The sequence below is a fragment of the Mus musculus genome, chromosome X (genome assembly GCF_000001635.26).
Source record: "Mus musculus strain C57BL/6J chromosome X, GRCm38.p6 C57BL/6J".
In the NCBI taxonomy this organism is placed as follows: Eukaryota; Metazoa; Chordata; class Mammalia; order Rodentia; family Muridae; genus Mus; species Mus musculus.
The window spans coordinates 10,267,397-10,289,161 of NC_000086.7; the positions used below are offsets into that span (position 1 = coordinate 10,267,397).

General features: G+C 39.8%; 1 protein-coding gene across 2 annotated transcripts in view; it reads left to right on the forward strand.

Annotated features, from left to right (window-relative positions):
• Otc (ornithine transcarbamylase) overlaps window positions 1-21,765 on the forward strand; it is a 68,795-nt gene that overhangs the window by 15,167 nt on the left and 31,863 nt on the right. For both annotated transcript variants that reach the window (XM_011247449.3, NM_008769.4), the window contains exon 4: window positions 9,243-9,330. In XM_011247449.3, coding sequence (XP_011245751.1) covers window positions 9,243-9,330 — 88 coding nt within the window. The remainder of the gene's footprint in view (window positions 1-9,242; window positions 9,331-21,765) is intronic.

Genomic DNA, 21,765 nt, shown 5'->3' on the forward strand with positions numbered 1-21,765 from the left:
GGGATCAGCTGATGTGTTTGCTCCGTCAGGGCACCACCACTGAATGTTTACCCTGGGACCTCCTGGGAAGTCTGCATTTCTATTGGGTCTACAGTTTGATGCAAGCTTTGTTGCACTCTGATTGGAAGACCTTGTTGAGATTCTCTTGTTTCAGCTCCTGATAGCATTCCACACTTCACTGGGATGGAGATACCAGAAGGTCATCTTTACCTAAGCGTTCCTTTCCCAAGTACAGTGCAAGGAAACTCTAGAAAATTATTGCCTATCAGAGTTCTTTCTAAGAGCAGAAGAGATGTTCTCAGTACTGGAGCTCCTCAGTCCTGTGAGGGAGCCATGTTCCCCATCCCTTGGATGTTGGTCTGGGGCACACAGAGCATGCACAGTGACAGTGGTCCACCGAGTTCTACTGCTGTTACTTCTTTTCTTGGGCTCTTTTCATTTCCATTCCAGGTTCAAGTATTAGAGATCATGTGAGGAAAAGATTAACTGGAAGCAAACCTGTTCTGACTTCCAAATCCATTCCTACTACTTGTGCCTAGACTCAAGGCAGGCAAAACGCAAGCGGTTGTCATTTTCTAAAGCGATTGTCTCCACAATGAGTTTCAAAGAGTTGAGTTTTGAAACTTCCAAGCCAGGAATTACCTCTCTTCTTTTTCCCTGTATTTCTCTTTCACCAGACCTCCATTGAGTCAACAATGTGACCCAAATGAGTTGAGAAAGAAATGCCACAAAAACATTGGCAGATTCTTCAGTCCTCAGATGCCTTACCCTGCCTTAAAAGCATCAGAGAGCACTTTCTCAGGCTTAGATGTTAACTACTACTCTATTACTTGTGATTTGGTCTGATAGCAACTAATAATGAAGTTCATCAAACAGATAACCAAAATAAAACAAAACAGTGGATTTCACAAGGATTAGCGACCTCTAAGTTCACTCAGTAAAATAACCCCAAGGTTTGAAGCTCAAACCACTGTTCTTATTGCCCTTTGAGAAAAGGAAACAGGAAGAGGAGAAATATATAAGATGTCACCTGATCTTAGAAGTTCTAGGAAGGAAACAGATGGCTCTATTTTTCTCTTTAAATCTGGCTCCTGCAAGACGTCTCTTTGGCACTGAGCGATGGTGGGGAGAAATGAAGAGACCTGTCTGTAATTCTTAAACACTTCCAACACTGATCTTCCATGAATCTAGCAGAATTTCATCTTTAAAAAATGTAATCATTGTTACTTTAAGAGAGATAGTCTTTTTCCAAGCTACTGAAATAATTAATACATAGGAAGTTTTCAATTTTTAATTTTAAATGAATATGTCTTAGTTGTTCTACAACTATCTGTTTAAATATTATGATTGATATTGAAATATACGTGAACATTTTCCTCCATAATGATGTATTAAACCTACCAGTAATGGCAAGAATGAGGCTATAACACAATTTTTGATAAAGACTGTGACAAGTGTGCCATATTAATTATATGGTTCACCTCACTCCACCCTCACTACAATGCTAGGAAAGTAAGAGGGAGGAAAGCGCGTTGAACCAGGTTTAGGAAATGGTCCAAGTACGGAGAGCTAACATATGGCAGGCATGTGATTGGATGCTATTATTAAGTGTAGTTTTAAAAATAGCTAGTTTAGTTGAAGCATGATATAGTCCCAGTTTATTCTAGTGAAACTGTTGCCACAAATGGCACTAAGAATTTTGTTAGATGACAATTGTCTATAAAGAAGCACTCTAAAACAAAATTGCAAACTCTATTAACAAATGCACAGGGACAGGACTATTTGCCCTTTAAAAGGTATGCTTCACAGAATAGTTGTCACTCTCCTCAGTAAATCCTTGTGGATCTAATTGGACATGGAATGCTGCCAGCTAAACTCAGTAACAGACCAATCAGAGGGAGAAGCTGCCTTAAGCGCTTACAAAAAAGACAAAGCCCAATAGAAGCCATGAAGAAACTGTTCTTCTATGTAAATATGAATCACTGGGGGATACATATGGGGATCTTGCTTATGCATCTTCTCACAGCACTGCACCCCCACTTTCGTATGTGGTTCTTTGGTAGAGTTTTTCAACAGATACAACACATGTCCTTGGTATTTAGAATGAAAATTCATTGTATCTAATCATCTATTACTTGGACAGAATTTTACTATTCCCTGGGATGGGCTGATTCTTATCCTCTAGTCCTTGAGGATTCCATCTTATGCCTGAGATCCAGGGATCCAGCAATGTTTCTACTTATTTCAGGAGACAGGGCATGGTTATCTACTCACATTGATTATTTATGAAACATGTATATTAACGTCTAATAAACTTACAGGGAACTGCACGTATCAATAAGTATATGATAGTTCAGTGGATTCTTACAATAAATACATTACAAATACCCAAGAAAGCAGAAAGTTAACAGCACTCAGAAGCCCTTTGCATCAACCCTGCTTTTTCTTCAAGCTGCTATGCATCCATCCAAGGGCAACCATCATCTAGGTTTCTACTACCACAGATGAGTTCTGCCTTTTTCAACCTTTATATTGAAAGACCCACTCAGCATGCGCTCTTTTGTGTCTGGCCTCTTTGCTCTGCATTATGTTGGTAAGATAATGTCTCTACCTCTGTGTGTAGTTTTAGATCATTCATTCCACATCCCTCTATGTATGCCTCCCTGGCAAACCAGGCAACTCTCCTGTGTATCTACTGGCAATTGTATTCGTTCATTGCAAATTAATTGGGCTGATAGACAGATACTTTTTAATCTTAGTAAATGCAGTAGCTGATAGAAAAATGCACAGGGAATTAAATAATTCTTCCCATTATTTAACATAGACATGTCACTTTCAAGGTGAAATTGAAGTTGGTACTGCAGCAGCTGTTTCAACTTCATCATTTTTACATAGACACAAATATAAAAAATGGGATGCTATTCTGAAACTATGATGGCAAATCATAGACAGGCTAAGGACGGCTTCAGTTCTACCAGCAAGAGACATCAGACCCCTTCTATTTATACTGAATGAATTCTTACTTACATCTTGTGTTCCAAAGCCCACAGGAATATGCAAAGTAAACAAAGAGTAATGTAATATTTACTGCACTTTCTCAAACTGAAATTGAGAAATTAACAGGAGAACCATTGAACAAAAATAGTTGCTATGAAAGCAGGAGCAAATGTAAGAGGTAGAAAAATTCATCTGTATGAAGAGTGGCAGGAGAGCAGAGAGCCATCCTTCTGACCTCTCCTCCACCATAGCTGCTCAGTTGCTTTTCAGATCCTTTAACATCCTTTGAATAATCATGACTCAGGCCTGGTAACTTAGCAAATAGTTGCCTTGAGCCTTTGGATAGGTTTCTGAGTTTCTTTCTGACCACTTTAAAAAAAAGGAGAAATCCCTTCTCAGAAGTGATTGCTATCCAACCTTTAGCATTTTACAGCAAGCTTGACACAGAATCATTTGGGATGAAGGGATTCTTAATGGAGAAAATGCCTCCATAATATTTCCCTGTAGGCTATGCTATAGGGCATTTTCTTGATTAGTGATTGGTGTGAGAGAGTTCATCCCAGTGGGATTGGTGCAATCTCTGGGCTGGTGGTCCTGGGTGCTATAAGAAAACAGCCTAAGTAAGCCCTGAAGAGCAAGCCAGTGAGCAGCACTTCTCCAGGGCCTCTGCATCAGCTCCTGCCTCCAGATTTCTGCCCTGTTTGAGTTTCTCCACTGACTACCCTCAGCGATGGAAAATCACCTGACAGGTCAGAGATGAAACAAACCATTAACTCCCTAAGTTGTTTATGGTCATTTGTATTATCACAGCAACAGAAACCCTAACTAAAGCAAGCCCCACACCTTTGGTCTATCTCATGAACTAAAGCCTTCTTAAAATTGCTTTCTCTGACTCATTCTTCCTATTTCTGTCACTCATGTTCATGCTAGATATGAATCTACTTTTTTGTATGATGAGGAAAGTATAAGGGTATCAAAATAGTCCCAAGTTTCTGCCACAGAATGACTTCTACCATATGAGCTATATAATGGATCAGACATGACAAGCGGTCTTAAACTTTCTTTTGTGTGTATATGTGTATACTTCCTATATGCTCAGATGTTTGTGTGTGAATGGGTGCATGTATGTACATGCATGTGCAGGGAACAGGACAACTTGTGGTCTCATTTCTCACCCACTATCCACCTTTTTTATTTGTTTATCTTATGAGACCAATCATCTCACTGACCTGGACCTCGAAAGATAGGCTAGGCTTATTGGCCAGTAAGCCTTGAGCATCTACCTGTCTCACCTCACCTGCCCAGCACTGGGCTTATAACAGATGGCACTGTGTCTGGTATTTTTACATGGGTTCTGATCATACTGAGGTTTTCATGCTCACTTGGCAAGCAGCTCACCGAATGAGCTCTCCTTTAAGAGTCATTGGATTTCCTTTGCCCTCTTTCTTTACAGTCACAACCCTCAGTAGTGCCTATCATTTGGCCTGGCATATGGTAGAGGTGCACAATAAAAATTTTCTTGATGAGTATTAAGTATTCAACTGTGTTTAGGTTGGCTTTGCATGTTTATACATAAATGGAGTGCTCAGGAATTGTCATCATTTACAACCATCACCGACTTCACTCAAGGAATTCATGCATTTGAAGTTTCTGTTCTTTCCATCAACACTATGGAGAAGTTTGGTGGAGATGAAAAAAGCAAGAGCTATCAGTTTGGGGAATGGGCCCTCTTTCCAGAGTCAATGTCCTTCCTTCAGCCATCAATGCATTCAACAAATATTCCTGAAACACTTAAAATTTGATGTCTTCATATTAAATGTTTGTGACTCAATTAACAGTAAACAAAGCATGGGAAATCCTCTGCCCTCATGGAACTTACTTTCTAGTAAGTAAAGAGACAACAAACAATAGACATAATAGCTATGCAAACAATAGAGTATGTTGGATCAAAATACATACCTTCAGCACAGAGAAGGGGTCTAATGATGAGACAGAAAGCTTTGCCCCATTAATAGAATTGGTGCTTTTACCCTGGATGAACTAGAAAAAAAATCACCTGGGATTTCTGGGAAAAGGTGAACCACAGCCTAAGTGGCATTTTTTAGGTAACACAGACTATTCTATTGAAATTAGACTATGGGTGTAAGGGGTATAGAAACAAGACAGATACAGTGAAGTACATCAGTGTGGTGAGAGCTGGATGGGTGGGGGTGGGGGGTGGGGTGGGAGGGGCAGGCTAGAACCAGTGTGGTAGTAATCAGCAAGCTAGGAAGGACAGGCTCTAAATGTGTTTGAAAGGACATCCAAAGAGGTTAAATTTACTTGGCAGAAGATAGGTGTTAAAGATGACTTCTAGATCTCCACCTGAGCAATGCTGAAAGCTGCAGGTGAAATGTGCTGAAAAGGGAATAAACAGACACTCGCTGCTTGCATTGAGATTGAGATCTCTGTTAGACATACAAAGGAATATGTTGTAAAAAGAACTTGAATATAAGTCTGGAGTTTTCAAGTAAGACCCAGAATACAGGTGTTTAAGGGTCAGCATCATAGAGATAGCATTCGAAGCCATGGAACTTGATATAGTGACTGTAGATGGAGGGAAGAGGACCAAGAATTAACCCTGGAATGCTCCAAGGTTTGTGAAAAATAATAGAAACCAGAAATCAAGGATGTTTAAATAAGGCACTACATTCACTTTCAAGTATCAAGACCAAGAAGGAAAATTACCAATGTAAATATCAAACCAAGAAGATGTGATATTCTGGGGCTTATACAATGAATAGTTATTCAGAAGCGACTGGTGCACAACTTTGTTGAAGAGATTGAGGGGAAAAAAAGAGGGGTTAAAATGATGGAACAACATGGAGGTCATGATAATGTTAATGAGAAGAGTTTCGCTTCAGTGATAACTAGCAAAGCTTTATAGAACTGAGTTTGATGGAAATGAGAAGAGAGAAAGGGGCTGATTAGAGAGAAGCAAAGAATTGAAGTTATTCTTCAAAGTGAATGTGGTACCAAGGAAAATGTTTTTTATTAACTATTGAGTTAATAGAAAACATTTTCCTTGGAGGTTAAGGCACAAGAGATCAAGAATTGATAATGTCCATGAACACTCAAAAGAGGTTGTCTATGAATGGAATCATGAGACAAAGATGACACATAGATTGTTAATTATTTTGAGTAAATATCTAAAGAATGTGGGTGAAATGGACACGTCAATAAGACAGTAGGAAGAGACATGGGAATGCAAGGGATGAGAAGTTCATCTGTGCTTAGTGATAAATAAAACAGGATATGTGGATACAGTTGTTGGCAAGTGGAAGTTCTCTGATAGCCGCGATATGCTCACTGAGGTAAAAAAAAAAATAAGCCCAAGAGTTGAATACTGAGGCTATTTTCAAAATGCTTACATATCAGTCATAAAACTACTTTCTTACTACTTTAGCTGCTTTCATTCTGGTCTGAGTTCTGAACTTTCATCCAAATTTTACAAATGTCTTTCCTAACTAGTCTCTTTGATGCTGACCATTTATTTATATATCCCATTAAAACCGAAGCCTAATTTTGTTACTCATCTGGTCCAACCTTCAGTAGATTTCCATTTTTTTCTCAGGCAAAACTCACAGGTTTTGCTTTTTCTTCATACCTTCTATTTCTCACACACTCTATATTTTCCATGCCCACCTTCTTGCTATCTCTTATATCAGCCCGTTGTGACCATTGCACAAGACAGATAACTACTCTTCCCTTATACCATATGTTTCTCATAATTCACACTCATGTATTCCTCAACCTTCACACAAATACCCCTCACTCAGTATGGCTTCAGTGACTGTGGCACTTAAAATGGCAATTCTGGTCTTATATTTCCTGCCACACTTTCTTACTCAAATTAACCTATAATACATTCAGTCTACTCACTCACTTTATAGTCAGTCTTTCACAACTAGAATATGTCACAGGAAAGCAAAGAGTTATATTTTATAGAATTTCTACAATAGCACCTACTAGACTATTTCTCAGGGGGAAATCAATGGAGATAGGTGTATAAAGTGCCAGCGAGTGCTCTTAATTTGTGTTGTAAGATTCAGGACACACTAATTTCTAGTACAGTGACAGACAGAGCAACATAAAGGATGGTGATTGTAGCTTTAATGCTTATTTTTAAATAATGTATGTTTTAGAGTAAATACAAATGTGAAAGATTAGCATAAAGAACACACAATACTCCTTATATTAATCTTAACAAGTGGTTAGCATATTTTTTGCCTTAGTTTGTCAACTTCCTCTCACTGCTGAAGTATTTGTAGTGAAATTAAAACTATGACATTTTATGCCCCCAAACATTCCTTAATATTATTAAAACATACAGAATATTTTCTTCAGTAGCTACAATATCATTAACAAAATGATTCCTTAACAATATTTAATATCACTCTGTCCTGGTTTTGGTTTCTACTGTTGTACAAACACTGTATAGAAAACATCTTTGGGAGGATGTTTATGGCTTATTTCATATTAATTAGAATTGTCAGGTCAAAATTCATCAAGAAAGGAATTCAGGGCAGGCACTCAAGGCAGGAACCCAGAGGCAGGAGCTGGTGCAGAGGCATGAAGGGGTGCTGCTTGCTGACTTCCTCCTTCTGGCTTGTCCAGCCTGTTTTCTTATAGAAATTAGGATCATTATCCCAGGGATGGCACCACCCACAGTGGGCTGGGCTCTCCTGTATCAATCACTAATCAAAAAAAAAAAAAAAAAAAAAAAAAAAAAAAAAAGCCCTACAGGCCTGCCTAAAACCCAATCTTATGGAGGCATTTTCTCAATTGAAGTTCCTTCTTCCCAGATGACCCCAGTTTGTGTCAAACAGATAAAAAAAAAACATATAGCCAGGAAATAGTCTATATTGAAATGTTGTTATACAAATTGTATTAATACAACAGTGAAGAGTGTCAGGAAATTTTGAGTCAAACTTTCATTTTTTTTTTTTTTTAGGCAAACTTCCATTTGTAGGTCCAGAATTCCTCACCCAATTCAATGGGCAATTAATGATTTCTTTCTCACAAAAGAAATCCCCCAGATAGAATTAGCAAGTTATGACAGTTATATATCTTCAAGGACATTAATTTTACACATTATAACATAAAGGGCAAAGTATATTTGCAAACTATTCCAGACAAGTATTTATCTTCAAATTATGCTTCTTTGCCTTTCTTTTATATTCTGGAGCAATTCTGCACATGGACTCTATCCCAGATGGCATAATAAAGTTATGTCATCAACTGTCAACAGCTCCCACAAATTTGCCTCAGATCCTATGTCAAAAGCCTCTGCCACTTGTCCTCACAGAGTTTAACTGTGGCTTGAGGCGGAGTCCTATGTGTCTAGTTCTCTTCACCCTATCAATAGAATGTGTGATGAGAAGAGGGTAGGAGCCAGGTTCCTGTGCTCGGCATCTATAATACACTAAACATGTGAAGACAGTGGGGAACCAGGGAGATAATGTCTTAGTTGGTACTTAGCTTTGTCTTCATTAGAAGATGAAGACCAGTAACCCTTTATTTCTTTGTGACTTTTAACTACCATCTCGGCACTTGATTTATATTTTAGTTTTTGCATAGTTTGAAAACATAAAGTATTATTTATGCATACAAAAATGAAGCTATTAAATGTGCCCTTCAGCGTTGACAAATGCTGATGTCTGTGTAACCTGGAAGCTCTATGATGATGTAAAATATTTCCAATAATATCCTCCCATGCTGCAGCAACAGCTATTTTAATTCCTTCTATTTCTGATACTTATTCTTAGACATTTTCCAACACTAAATATTTACTCTTTCATTTAGCATAATGTTTCTGAAGGTTCGTTCTTTTTTATTACTGATTAATACTCCATTATAATCCAGGATATCCCACATAGCTTCAGTTTATTTCTCTGTCTTCCTAGAGGGACGCCTTTTTATAATTTGAAGAGTTAAAAAATAGGCATAGCTCCCCAAAGAGAGCAATGTCCCATTATTACCACCTCTTGAAAAAGTTGGCGAGAGATAAAGGCATACACTCAAAAGTTAGTTAATTTGGCTATGCTTGGGAATGTCCTAGCAGAGAGGATGAAGAGCTTTGAGGTGAAGAATTTTCTCGATTGAGATAGCTGGTGCAAGTACTGATGCCTCATAATTTTGGTTAACATTTTAGTTCTTTCGTTTTCCCCTCTCAATACATTCACTGTCTTTTTCTTTTGTTCTAGGCTTTGCTCTGCTGGGAGGACACCCTTCCTTTCTTACCACACAAGACATTCACTTGGGTGTGAATGAAAGTCTCACAGACACCGCTCGGTTTGTAAAACTTTTCTTCCTTCCAAAGTTTATTTCAAACTCTGATGGGTTAGTTTAAAAGAGAAGATGATGCTTCTCCTTAGATAATGGTCTCCCCCTTTCGGTGTCTTTTGTACCTTCTCCCCTTTACAGGGCTCTTTATTTAATGTTTGAAACGCCTCTCTTTCATTCTGTAGCCCCTTTTTAGTGTCTTACTTTGTTCCCATTGTTATGATAAAGGCCAAGGTAAAAGCAATTTGGGCAGGAAAGGGTTATTTCATCTTAAAGTCCACATAAATCCATTTTAAGATGAAATAAACCTTTTCCTAACCAAAGAAAGAAAGCCAGGGCAAGAACTCAAGACAAAAACCAGGATGCAGGAACTCAAGCAGAGGCCATAGAAGAATGGTGTTTAATGGCTTGCTCAAACTGCCTTCTTAAACCATCCAGGACCACCCACCCAGGAGAAGCATCACTCACATTGAGTGGGGCCCTCTTCTATTGATTGGCAATCAAGAAAATGTCCCTGCAGGCAATCTGGTGGAAGCATTTTCTCAGTTGAGGTTCCTCTTCCTATTAGACTCTAGCTTCTATCAAGTTGATAAGAAAAAGAAATAACAAGGACAATGTTGAAGGTTTATTTCTTAGCAATATATTTTTTATTTTATGTGTATATATGACCTTCTTGTTTGCATGTCTGTGCACAACACAAATGCCTGCTGTTCCTAGAGACCAGAAGTAAGCATTAGATGCCCCAGGATTGGCATTTAAGAGGTCTGTGAGCTGTCATTTGAGAGGGAACTGAACCTAGGTCCTCTGGAAAAACAAGCAGTGCACCTAACCATGGAATCACCTGCCCCTCCCGTTTAGCAATTTTATAGATGATTATTATAAAATTGCAAATTTAATAAAATTAAAAATCTTATCAAGATGACTCTTACATTTAATCATCAAGGAAGTGGGAAACTGCCATGTTCAGTAAGTCAAAGCTCATCTGTATCAATACTATGAACAGCTAACACTTATTGGACACTAACTATGGCCAAGTATTAACCTAACTTATTTAACCCTAGTAACAATCCAAACACATTGACATATGAAAGTGAGACAACATAATCAGGAACACACATACTTGCTGTGACAGCACAGAATCTCAAAGTCCGAGGTATTAATATAGCACAGATTGTAAAAAGAGAATGACAGACCATTAAAATACATACTCACTGAGAAACTAGCACAGAATGGCTCTATTCCATTCAATATGTACTCTTCAAGGTCACCATGTATACTAATCTGCAGCCAAAACCTAGGGGGAGAAAGCTGTATTTCTTTCTTTCTTTCTTTTCTTTCTTTCTTTCTTTCTTTCTTTTTTTTTTTTACGTATTTTCCTCAATTACATTTCCAATGCTATCCCAAAAGTCCCCCCCCACCCTCCCCCCCCATTCCCCTACCTACCCATTCCCATTTTTTGGCCCTGGCATTCCCCTGTACTGGGGCATATAAAGTTTGCCTGACCAATGGGCCTCTCTTTCCACTGATGGCCGACTAGGCCATCTTTTGATACATATGCAGGTAGAGTCAAGAGCTCTGGGGTACTGGTTAGTTCATAATGTTGTTCCACCTATAGGGTTGCAGATCTCTTTAGCTCCTTGGATACTTTCTCTAGCTCCTCCATTGGGGGCCCTGTGATCCATCCAATATTTGACTGTGAGCATCCACTTCTGTGTTTGCTAGGCCCTGGCCTAGTCTCACAAGGGACAGCTATATCACGGTCCTTGCAACAAAGGCTTGCTAGTGTATGCCATGGTGTCATCGTTTGGAGGCTAATTATGGGATGGATCCCTGGATATGGCAGTCTCTAGATGGTCCATCCTTTTGTCTCAGCTCCAAACTTTGTCTCTGTAACTCCTTCCATGGGTGATTGTTTCCAATTCTAAGAAGGGGCAAAGTGTCCACACTTTGGTCTTCGTTCTTCTTCAGTTTCATGTGTTTTGCATCTTGTACCTTATATCTCGCTATACTAAGTTTCTGGGCTAATATCCACTTATCAGTGAGTACATTTCATTTGAGTTCTTTTGTGATTGGGTTACCTCACTCAGGATGATGCCCTCCAGGTCCATCCATTTGGCTAGGAATTTCGTAAATTCATTCTTTTTAATAGCTGAGTAGTACTCCATTGTGTAAATGTACCACATTTTCTGTATCCATTCCTCTGTTGAGGGGCATCTGGGTTCTTTCCAGCTTCTGGCTATTATAAATAAGGCTGCTATGAACATAGTGGAGCATGTGTCCTTCTTACCGTTTGGTACATCTTCTGGATATATGCCCAGGAGAGGTATTACGGGATCCTCCGGTAGTACTATGTCCAATTTTCTGAGGAACCACCAGACTGATTTCCAGAGTGGTTGTACAAGCTTGCAATCCCACCAACAATGGAGGAGTGTTCCTCTTTCTCCACATCCTCGCCAGCATCTGCTGTCACCTGAATTTTTGATCTTAGCCATTCTGACTGGTGTGAGGTGGAATCTCAGGGTTGTTTTGATTTGCATTTCTCTGATGATTAAGGATGTTGAACATTTTTTCAGGTGTTTCTCAGCCTTTCGGTATTCCTCGGGTGAGAATTCTTTGTTCAGCTCTGAGCCCCATCTTTTAAGGGGTTTATTTGATTTTCTGGAGTCCACCCTCTTGAGTTCTTTATATATATTGGATATTAGTCCCCTATCTGATGTAAGATAGGTAAAGATCCTTTCCCAATCTGTTGGTGGTCTTTTTGTCTTATTGACGGTGTCTTTTGCCTTGCAGAAGCTTTGCAGTTTCATGAGGTCCCATTTGTCAATCCTCGATCTTACAGCACAAGCCATTGCTGTTCTATTCAGGAATTTTTTCCCTGTGCCCATATCTTTGAGACTTTCCCCCACTTTCTCCTCTATAAGTTTCAGTGTCTCTGTCTTTCTTCCACTGGATGGTTTTAGCTCCCTTGTGGAAGATCAAGTGACCATAAGTGTGTGGGTTCATTTCTGGGTCTTCAATTCTATTCCATTGGTCTATTTGTCTGTCTCTATACCAGTACCATGCAGTTTTTATAACAATTGCTCTGTAGTAAAGCTTTAGGCCAGGCATGGTGATTCCACCAGAGGTATGCTGTATTTATTTCTAACCCACCTTCCAGAGAAGGACCGCAATTAATAGAAGCAACACTACATTGGCCCAAACTAGTAGGTCATACTCATCTAGAGGAAAGTTGGGGCAGCAAAGTGACTCTAGCTCCCGATATAATGTTGAAATGTTAAACCATAGGTCTTCTGACTTCCTGTATAATGATCTCAGGACTGTATCACCTTTTGCTCATAAATCCAAAGAAAATGTCTTTGTTAAATGGTTTGTAACAATAGAGAAGCATATCTTTTTCCCTAAACAACTTCTGACACAAAGCAACTCTTTCCAGATAATCTCTGCTTTTTACAGCAGCTCTTTCAGTATATGCTAGAGTATTTTCCTTAGTTGACTTGCTAAAGATATTCAACAAGTCATCTTCAAGCCTTTTATGTTTGAAGATGTTACATTATTTCATATAAAGCATTAAGATTACTAAAACATGATGCCATTGCCCTCTAGACAGCAGGGACGCAGAGAAAAACTGAACACATATTAGAACATATTTTCAAGTAAATTGCTACTAACTGAGATTATATTTGCCTAGTAATTCTGATTCCTCAAAACTAAAGCAGAATTAATTCACAATCAAATAACCAAAGCAAATGAAAGGAAAAAGGACAAAGCTCCATTTAGGAGAGCGGTTTTGATGGAGTGGCTCCAGAAAGCACCAGGTGAGCAGCGGTGAATAAATCCTCTGTGAACTAATGGGTGCAGCAGTACCCAGTTGAGCCAGCATCCAGGAAAAGGGAAAGCAGTGCAGACTGGCAGCTAGAACAAGATTAGGGTCCTGGAATGAGTGCACTGTTAAGGATGCTCAAAGCAAGAGTCAAAGATCTAACCACAGTTGAGAGCCGGGAATGAATATGTGTGCTTTTCTTTGCCTGCCCTCCAAGCAGTCCCTGCAGCCCATGAGGCTTTAGAGAAGCTCCACACATATCCTGAGCAAAGCAATCTATTCACTAGCTCCAACAGAGCTGTGACCTTTTGAGATCTTGTAACTACTTCTATTGTTGTGCATGGTAGAATAAGGATACAACTGGGTTCATATAATTCTTTCTGATCACTAAACCCAACCTAAAAGGTTAAATAGAAATAATAGTTACTACTTCAACAAATATGTCTTCAAGGATGTTTATCACAGAGCTCTTGTGGTAAACTTTTGCAAAATAAACAGTATTGGCCAGTTTTTTTAGACAAAGAAGCCATGGCACACAGAAGTAATGAAACTTGGCTGCTAGGTCAGCATTTGCATGATTTGATTACCCATGGATTCTGTTTCTATCCACAGAAAGAAATGTTATGGGAACTTCTGACTTGGAGCTCCCTGAGACCATGCTGAGGTTCAGTCTCTGCTGATATGCTATGTTAGCCCCCATAGGACTCAACGCAGTCATACCCGCAGTTATGAGAGATTTGAACAATAAAATATCAAATACAATCAGCAATGAGACCGATACATGCAGGAGAGTTCAGGAGAAACTGGGCACAAGCTTCCAAACCTGTTCTTTTGGAGCCATACAGGATACACTTAATTCCTTGAGCAACACCTTGTGACACAGAATGTGAAATATTGACAAAAAGAGGCCTACAGTAGACTCACCTCTCAATTTTTGCTGAAGACTGGTCACTTTACCTCACCCCACCTGGCATGTAACCAAATTCCTGCTCCATGCCCCCAACAGAAAGTGTGTGTTTACTTCAAGTCATGTGGTTTAAAAGAGTATTTTAGGCACAGTGCCTCAGTTCCTGGGAATAGTGGAAATTCCTCCAAATGAAGTTCCCAGATGTTATTTCAAGAACCAGCCTTAGTTCAGATCTTTTAAAGGGTAATAGGTTGTTTTGCTTTGTTAATTAAACATTTTATGACATTGTTTCCTCTGTTAAATGAAGGACTTCCAATCCTTCAGGTCCACTTTTTGGGGAGTGAGAGGGATGGTGTCATCTGTTTCTTTTATTTGTGAGTGGCCAGCTGTGTGTGTGTGTGTGTGTGTGTGTGTGTGTGTGTGTGTGTGTGAGAGAGAGAGAGAGAGAGAGACAGACAGACAGACAGACAGAGACAGAGAGAGAGTGCATATATTTGTGCATGTGGAGATCAGAGAACAATTTGTGGGAGTTGGCTATCTCTTTCCATAATGTAGATTCTTAAGATAAAAATCAGGTCATCAGATTTGGCAGCTAAATGCCTTTTCCCACTGAGCCTTCTCACCGAACCCTAAAATTTACCAACCCAAATGTAATATATAATATATATAAAGTGCTTATCCCTAAACAGAAATGTGCCCCAATGTGAACATGTGTACAGATTGAAAGAACTGGTTTCAGCATAAGATAGCCCAAGACCAAGTTCTCAGTACAAAGGAGATTTATTTGTCCCAGCGGGCAGGAAATAAGAGACAAAGACAGGAGATAAAGGATGAAGAAAATGAGGAAGGGAACACGGGAGAGGGAGCAGGAATATTTGCCCCAGAAGTAGAGAGAGGTACAGGACTGCCTCCAGATAGAGAGGGGACAGACAGTGGCCCATAGGCAAATGGCAATTTATAAAGGTAAAAGGGGATTAATTTTGATTGGACAGGTTAATTAGGGCAGGCAAAGGGGGCTGGACCTCAATACTTTGATAGCTGGACCTTGGTAGTCAGCATCAGGAGGAGGAAGTGGTCAAAGAAGCGAATAGACCTTGGCGGCTAGCTTTTGAAATGTAATCTAATGGTTTTTAGCAAGGCAGAGGGAATGGGGGAGAAGGACAAGGCCTGCCAGAGCCCTGTTTGCTATGCTTTGGCTTGCTAGAGCCCCTTCACTTACAGGGTAGTCTGGATCCCGGTAGAAATGGAAGGTAAGGAGGTTAATGCCAGGAGTTTTCAAACCTGATGTGGGAGTTGGTAAGTTTGTTAAAATGTAAAATTCTCACCCAATCCTTAGAAGTTGCAGTTCTCCAGCTAAATTTATGATGGTTTATAGAGTTCCAATGATGTTTGAAGAGTAACTGGGGTAATTTTGAGAGACAATGTCTGGGGAGATGGCCTGTTCAGCAACGTGCCGGATGTGCAAGTATAAGGACCCACGTTTTGATCCCCAGGATCCACAGATAAGCAAGATTCAGTGGCACGAAACTGTAACCCCAGTGCTGGTGTGGAATGAAGAGAGGTGGATCCCTGTCACTGATTAGCCAGCCAGCCAGCCTAGCTGAATCAGTAAGCTTCAGTTTCAGTGAGAGGACCTATATCAAACAAATAAGGTGGAGAGCAAGCAAGTTAAGATACCAATGCCAGTGGCAATGTTTGACTTACACACACACACACACACACACACACACAAACACACACAATGAAAATGTGTACACATCACATACACAGGAGAGAGAGCGGGTGCCATGAAGAGGTATGGGAAATCTAGGCTGTTGTGCAGTGATATAGACTAATGAAACCATGATAAAAAAAGAGATGGAGAATAAGAGATTCACATAGCGTCATGACAACTGCTGATTGTAAAAGGTGACACATAATGGTGGTTAAATTATTCCAGATGGTTTCTGTGTGTGTGTGTGTGTGTGTGTGTGTGTGTGTGTGTTTCTGCTCTTGGGGGAAAGGAATACGTTAGCTATTGGGCATATTGCATTAAAAGTCGAAGCTCTAAGTACAAATATTTACATGCCAATGGAGATAAGAACCTTAGGTGACATTGAGAGTTGGAGAAGTATGTATTCACTCAGTGGTTTAAAACAGGAATTCCACAGGCTCCCTGTGAGAATTGTGGAAGGCCATACCTCAAGGGCAGATGCAATTAGGGTAAAAAGAGAATACATGTATTCAAATATAAGAAGAAGCTGGGCCGGGAGATGGGGCTGCCAGTAAACAGTAGCAGTTATTGTAGAAATGTGACTTTCTTCTGTGTAGCCTATGACTGCTTAATCTGCCAAACTATCTGACAAACAAGGTATTCTGAGATTCAGAAATTCAATAAACCCAAATTGAGAAAGACAAAAGAAACCCACCACCTTGCAGAGAAGCGATTGAGCTGGAGGAGGAGGGAAGCGAATCTTAATGGCATCTACCCTGCAGTGTGCACTGAGCAACCCTTAGCAATTGGATGCTTTGCCTTTTGTAGACGTTAACTTTGGAAGATGCAATGGCATTGTGTGGTGTTTGAATGGCAGTACTCGCCTTTTCTAGTCAAGAGAACAGTGCACAGCTGACACTGATTGATGGCAACTGCATTTCCAATCTACCTGTCTGGCTGCTTTGGGGACCTGGTACAATAAAAAGTGCCTGTGTGTTGGTGGAAGATGAAACTGAAGTGGGGATTCAATATATGTAGCCACTGAATGATGCAGTTTCCAGAATATCACTTATTCTTTTTAAATGATTTAATTATTCAAGAACGTTTATTGCATTGCCAGGTTTTTAAAAAAAAGTCGTTGTTTTAGCATTGAGAATGAAATGCTGATTATGTCAAACAAGATCTTCCATGGGGTGGACTTATATATGCTATTACTTTGTTAAATACGTAAATAAGAGTAGATTGAAAGATATGCTAGGATGGAGACAAGGCAGGGTGACCTGCCATTGATAGAGATGCCGCCTTGCATGAGATGGTCAGGTCGACATGTGAGTCAAGCCAAGAGCTCAATTAAAAGAGAGAGCCAGATATAAAGAACTATAGGAAGAACATCACAGAGAATTAACTTCTGGAGAAAGGCCTAGGGCAGCAGCATATTTGTTATTTAAAACCGGAAGGAAAGCCTGAAATGTCCTACAATTAGCAGAGAAATATATTTTAAATCTAAAAACTACAGATATAAATATATACATACATATAAATATGCATGCTCTCAGTCTTACTTTCTAAAGGGAGGAAAATGAAATGAAGCCATGTGTATACTGTGTGCCTATAATCTCTGCACTTGGATGCTAAAGCAGGTGGATCCTTTGTTCAAAGTCTGTCTGGTCTACCCAGAAAGACTGCCTCAGAAAAACGAAACAAAACAAAGATCAATAAGGGAATGGAAAAACTGAACATTAACTATCTAAACATCACAAGGTACATGATATGGAATGTCCCTGAAACATAGTCATCCGTTTGGTATAACATCATGCTGTCTAGGCCTATTGAACAGCAACTCTGATTTTCTTCCATGTCATTACTTTCTCAGCACCCTAGAAAGCACCATTCTACTCATTACTGCTGTGAGGTTGCCTCTTTCAAATATGTACCTGAGTAGGGATTGCACCATGTGGTCTTCTGTGGCTGGCCTCGTTCATTGGGCATAATGTCTTCCAGGCATAGGTATGCTTCTGCAAATGGGAGGATTTCCCCACGCTGAAGGCTGACTGCCACTTCATTGAGTGCATCTACATTTTCATTGTCCACCCACTGGTGGCTTCCCCATCTCAATTCTTATGGCTATTGTTGCCAGGAATGGGAAAATACAAATGTCTTTTCATTCCTAATTTCAATTCTTTTGAATAAGTAGCCAGAATTGTCAATTGCACAGCCTATGATAAGCATCTTTTTTAATATTCTGAGAACTCACCTTATTCCTATACCTATTTACATTCCCACCCAGGGCACAAGGCTTTTCTGTAGTTCCCACCTTCAGCTCCACTTATCTTTTGTCTCTTTGTTGCCATACACTCTAACAGGTGTGACGTGATCACTCGGGGTGGTTTTGATTTGCATTTCCCTTAGGATCACTGCTGGACACGCTTTGTGCTTTGTAAGACATGTCGACCAGCGTGTAACTCCTTTGCAGAAATGTTCACACAGGTATCCATTTTGAAAATTGGGATTTGTTTCGTTACTGAGTGTAAGAGTTCCTTAGTTAGCATTTTGACCCCCATGCTTGGATACAATGCCTTCTGAACACCTTTTCCTCTTTTTGCAGGTTATCTTTTTGCTCTTCTGAATGATTTTCTCATTCAACTCTCCCGTTACATATGTTTTCCACATTTAAAAAATTATATTTAGGGTCAAACAAGATCTTAAAGATTAGTCCATAATAGAAAAGTACCCCAAGGAAGATTTTTACAATTGATGAAAAATATCCTACTTTTTTTCTTCTTGATTTGTAATAATATAAACCTGTTTATATTATACAAGATATTTAATATTGTATTACTACACAAGATATTGAGGATAAATCCCCTTTAACTAAGCCTGAGTCGAATACCGTCTAGTCTGAAGGTGGGTCAATGAAGACAATGGGACGAAGCTGTCCAATGGAATTTGGGGGAAGCCGGTATGCTGAGGATTCTCAACATCACATACAGCTTCAATGATTCTTTAGGAGGCTCCATGGCCAAGATTCCTGGCAGCTAAAATCTTCCAGTGAAGATGACAAAAGGAGGGCTGAGGGTACAAATCAGTGACCGAGCATTTGCCTAGTATGCACAAGGCCTTGAATTTCATCCTCAACACTGCAGGGGAGGCTGGGGAGGAGGGAGGGTGATTTCAAAAGGGAAAAGACATATGGGACGAAATGTGGACCAAACTAGACCTAAGCTTCTTTAAGTTTCCACTAGTAGAAATCACACAGGGTGTACTTAAATCACTCAGCAAAACAGTGTGCAAGGTGTTTATTGGAGGCTGTAACATAAGCATACTTAATTACTCCTTCAGAAAAATAGATCCCAGGGTTTGTATTGGGAACTGGCTACTTCAGCACTCTGCCTAGCACAAATCTACTTTCCAGCCTCCGAGTAGGAAGGAGGAGCATGCGTATTCTTACCAGTTCAGGAAAATTCTCCTGGACTCTACATTTTCACATAGCAGCCCAAGGCCACCCCTGTGAGAGCAGGCCTCCGAAGGACAGCTGTTTGAAGACATTAGCTCTTCCCTGCATAACCAAGCTTTCAACCTTGCTGCTCAGGAAGCAGTCAGAGGAAGTTTGGTTGTACACAATGACTCCATTGAGAGCTTTGGAATCCTTCTAAACAAATGCTTCATACATATATATATTGTTGTTGTTCAAAGCAGGCTAAGGCTCTGGAGGATATACAGTCTCTCTCTCACTTCATTGTTCACTGAAAAACGGTGGGTTCTCAGTGACAGTGAAACCCAATTTAAAAAACTGGTCAGAGAACTGGAATATATCCTATACGTGCAAGGGCAGCCTTACATTTTTAGTCGTTTCCTTAAGGGAGCATGGACCATTGGAATACTGGGACCCCAGAAAATAAGATCAGCGCTGCTGCATGCTTCCATTTCTTTAAAGTCTTTCTTAGCAACTCTCTCCCAAGCCCTAAAGTATCAGAAAATACAAAACATGCCCTTGTACATCCTCTGAAATGTGCTTCAGATTTGAAGGTATTTTCAGAGTCTCCAGTGCCCTACTGGGGTTAAGAGTTGGATAGTCTATTTTTTCCCTTGCTCTAAAATTGTACTTTTAGGTGTCACACCAGAAGTGACACCCACCTCGGACTCAAATCACCAACCGATTCTTTGGAATTTTAAAATCAGATGGAACTAACTAAGCAACACTGCTGGGCATTATCTCTCCAGTTCTAGGCTTCGTGTTTCTTCCATAATGACAGCTGCTCATGGCTAATGTGCTGAAAGGTGCATAATGGCTTCACAGTCGTTTTCATTTTAATACAGTACTTAGTAATATGGCTTCAGGAGCCAAATATACGAGAGGCTCCATATAAAACCCAAATAGTGTAACATTATTCAACTCTAATTAGTTTCACTCCAGGTGTAATTTACTTATGGTGGTGATTGTTAGAGTGGTCTGCTGTTGAGACATTAAGAAAGCCAGCAGAAACCACCGGATTCACTTTCTGGAGCTACCATAAGGAATTGCCATACACTCAGACCAGGACGTTTTTTACTCTGTCACAATTCTAGAGGATACAAAACCCAGATCCATGTGTCACCAGCATCCTGGTTCCCTTTCGGGTGTCTCCCAGCAGTTCTCCGTATTTCTTGACCTGTAGCTGCATCACCAAAGTTAACTTCCATTTTCACCTCAGCTTTTTGTCTCTCTGTGTGTCTATGTATATCTCCTCCCCTCAACAGGAGCAGCAGCCCTTGGTTTTAGGAGTTCTCCTACTTTAGTATCACTTCATCTTAACTAACAAAGACCCTACTTTCTTTTTGTTTTGATTTTTTCCCATTAAACAATTGATTTATTCACTTTAAATCCTGATTGCAGCCTCCCTCCTCCCTGTCCCCCTCACAGCCTCTTCCCACATGCTTCCCTCTTCTTCTCTTCTGAGAAGAGGGCAGCTCACCCCTGGGTACCAATCCACCCTGCTATCTCAAGTCACTGCAGGACTGGACACATCCTCTCACACTGAGCAAAGAATCTACTTCCAAGCAAGGTCTCATTCTGAGTTTCTGAGTGGCCAGCTGTATTGAGGGAACATCGATCAAGCTGCTCTGGCCATGTATACACTTATCCTTGTGCATCATGGAAGAGTTTCTTACCGTGCCATGCTGAGATTTCAAACGGTGAACTTTGGGGAGGAATTTGAGCATGGGAAACAATTAAAAGAGGAATCAATCATTTTATTGAAAGGAACACTGCAAAAAGATGAAATGTTAATGTAAAAGTACACTAACATCAGAAAGGTAAAATATTTTAGCCCTTTTATAAAACATTTTTAAAGTTGCACCTAACAAGAAATATGAGCCAAACTAGATACTAATAAAATTGCTATGACTGCTATGATGTGTCCGGAACAGCTGTATAGCCTTGGTTAAATGGTCACCAAAATTAGTTTCTTTAAGCCTGAATCGTGCTATGTTCTCTTAAAGGAACCACAGTATATGGTAAAGAGCAAGGACTTTTGAAGCAGGGGCAGTTTGAGTTCAATTTAAAGCTTTCCCACATAGCAGCCCTTGTGGGTTGGGTTAATTATTTCTGATTCGCAGTTTCCTGAGTTGTAAAATAGAGACAATAATATTTCATGGGTTTCATCAAAGGAAATAAGTTCATGTTGTAACGGACATGGGTACAAAAGGAGTTCTTATGATGTTGATTGAAATGAGTCATAGTTTAATTCAATCTCAGGTCACTCTTATGACTCAGCTCCAGCCACTTCTTTGGTTCACTAGACAGCTTTCACAGACTCCAACTCTATAATTACTAAGGGACTTTAGGAGGAGGGCATTCTAAATACCATTATACCATAAAGGGTTTTCTCTGGGATCCTCAAACTCAGAATCTAACACCTAGGCCAAAATAAGCAGGTCATTAGAGGTGATTTCATAATGAAATGAATATAGCAGTTGAATTCACCCCTAATTCTTCAACACCAACCCATTCAATAAGATTGCAATTCGATTTCTTAAAGTTATACA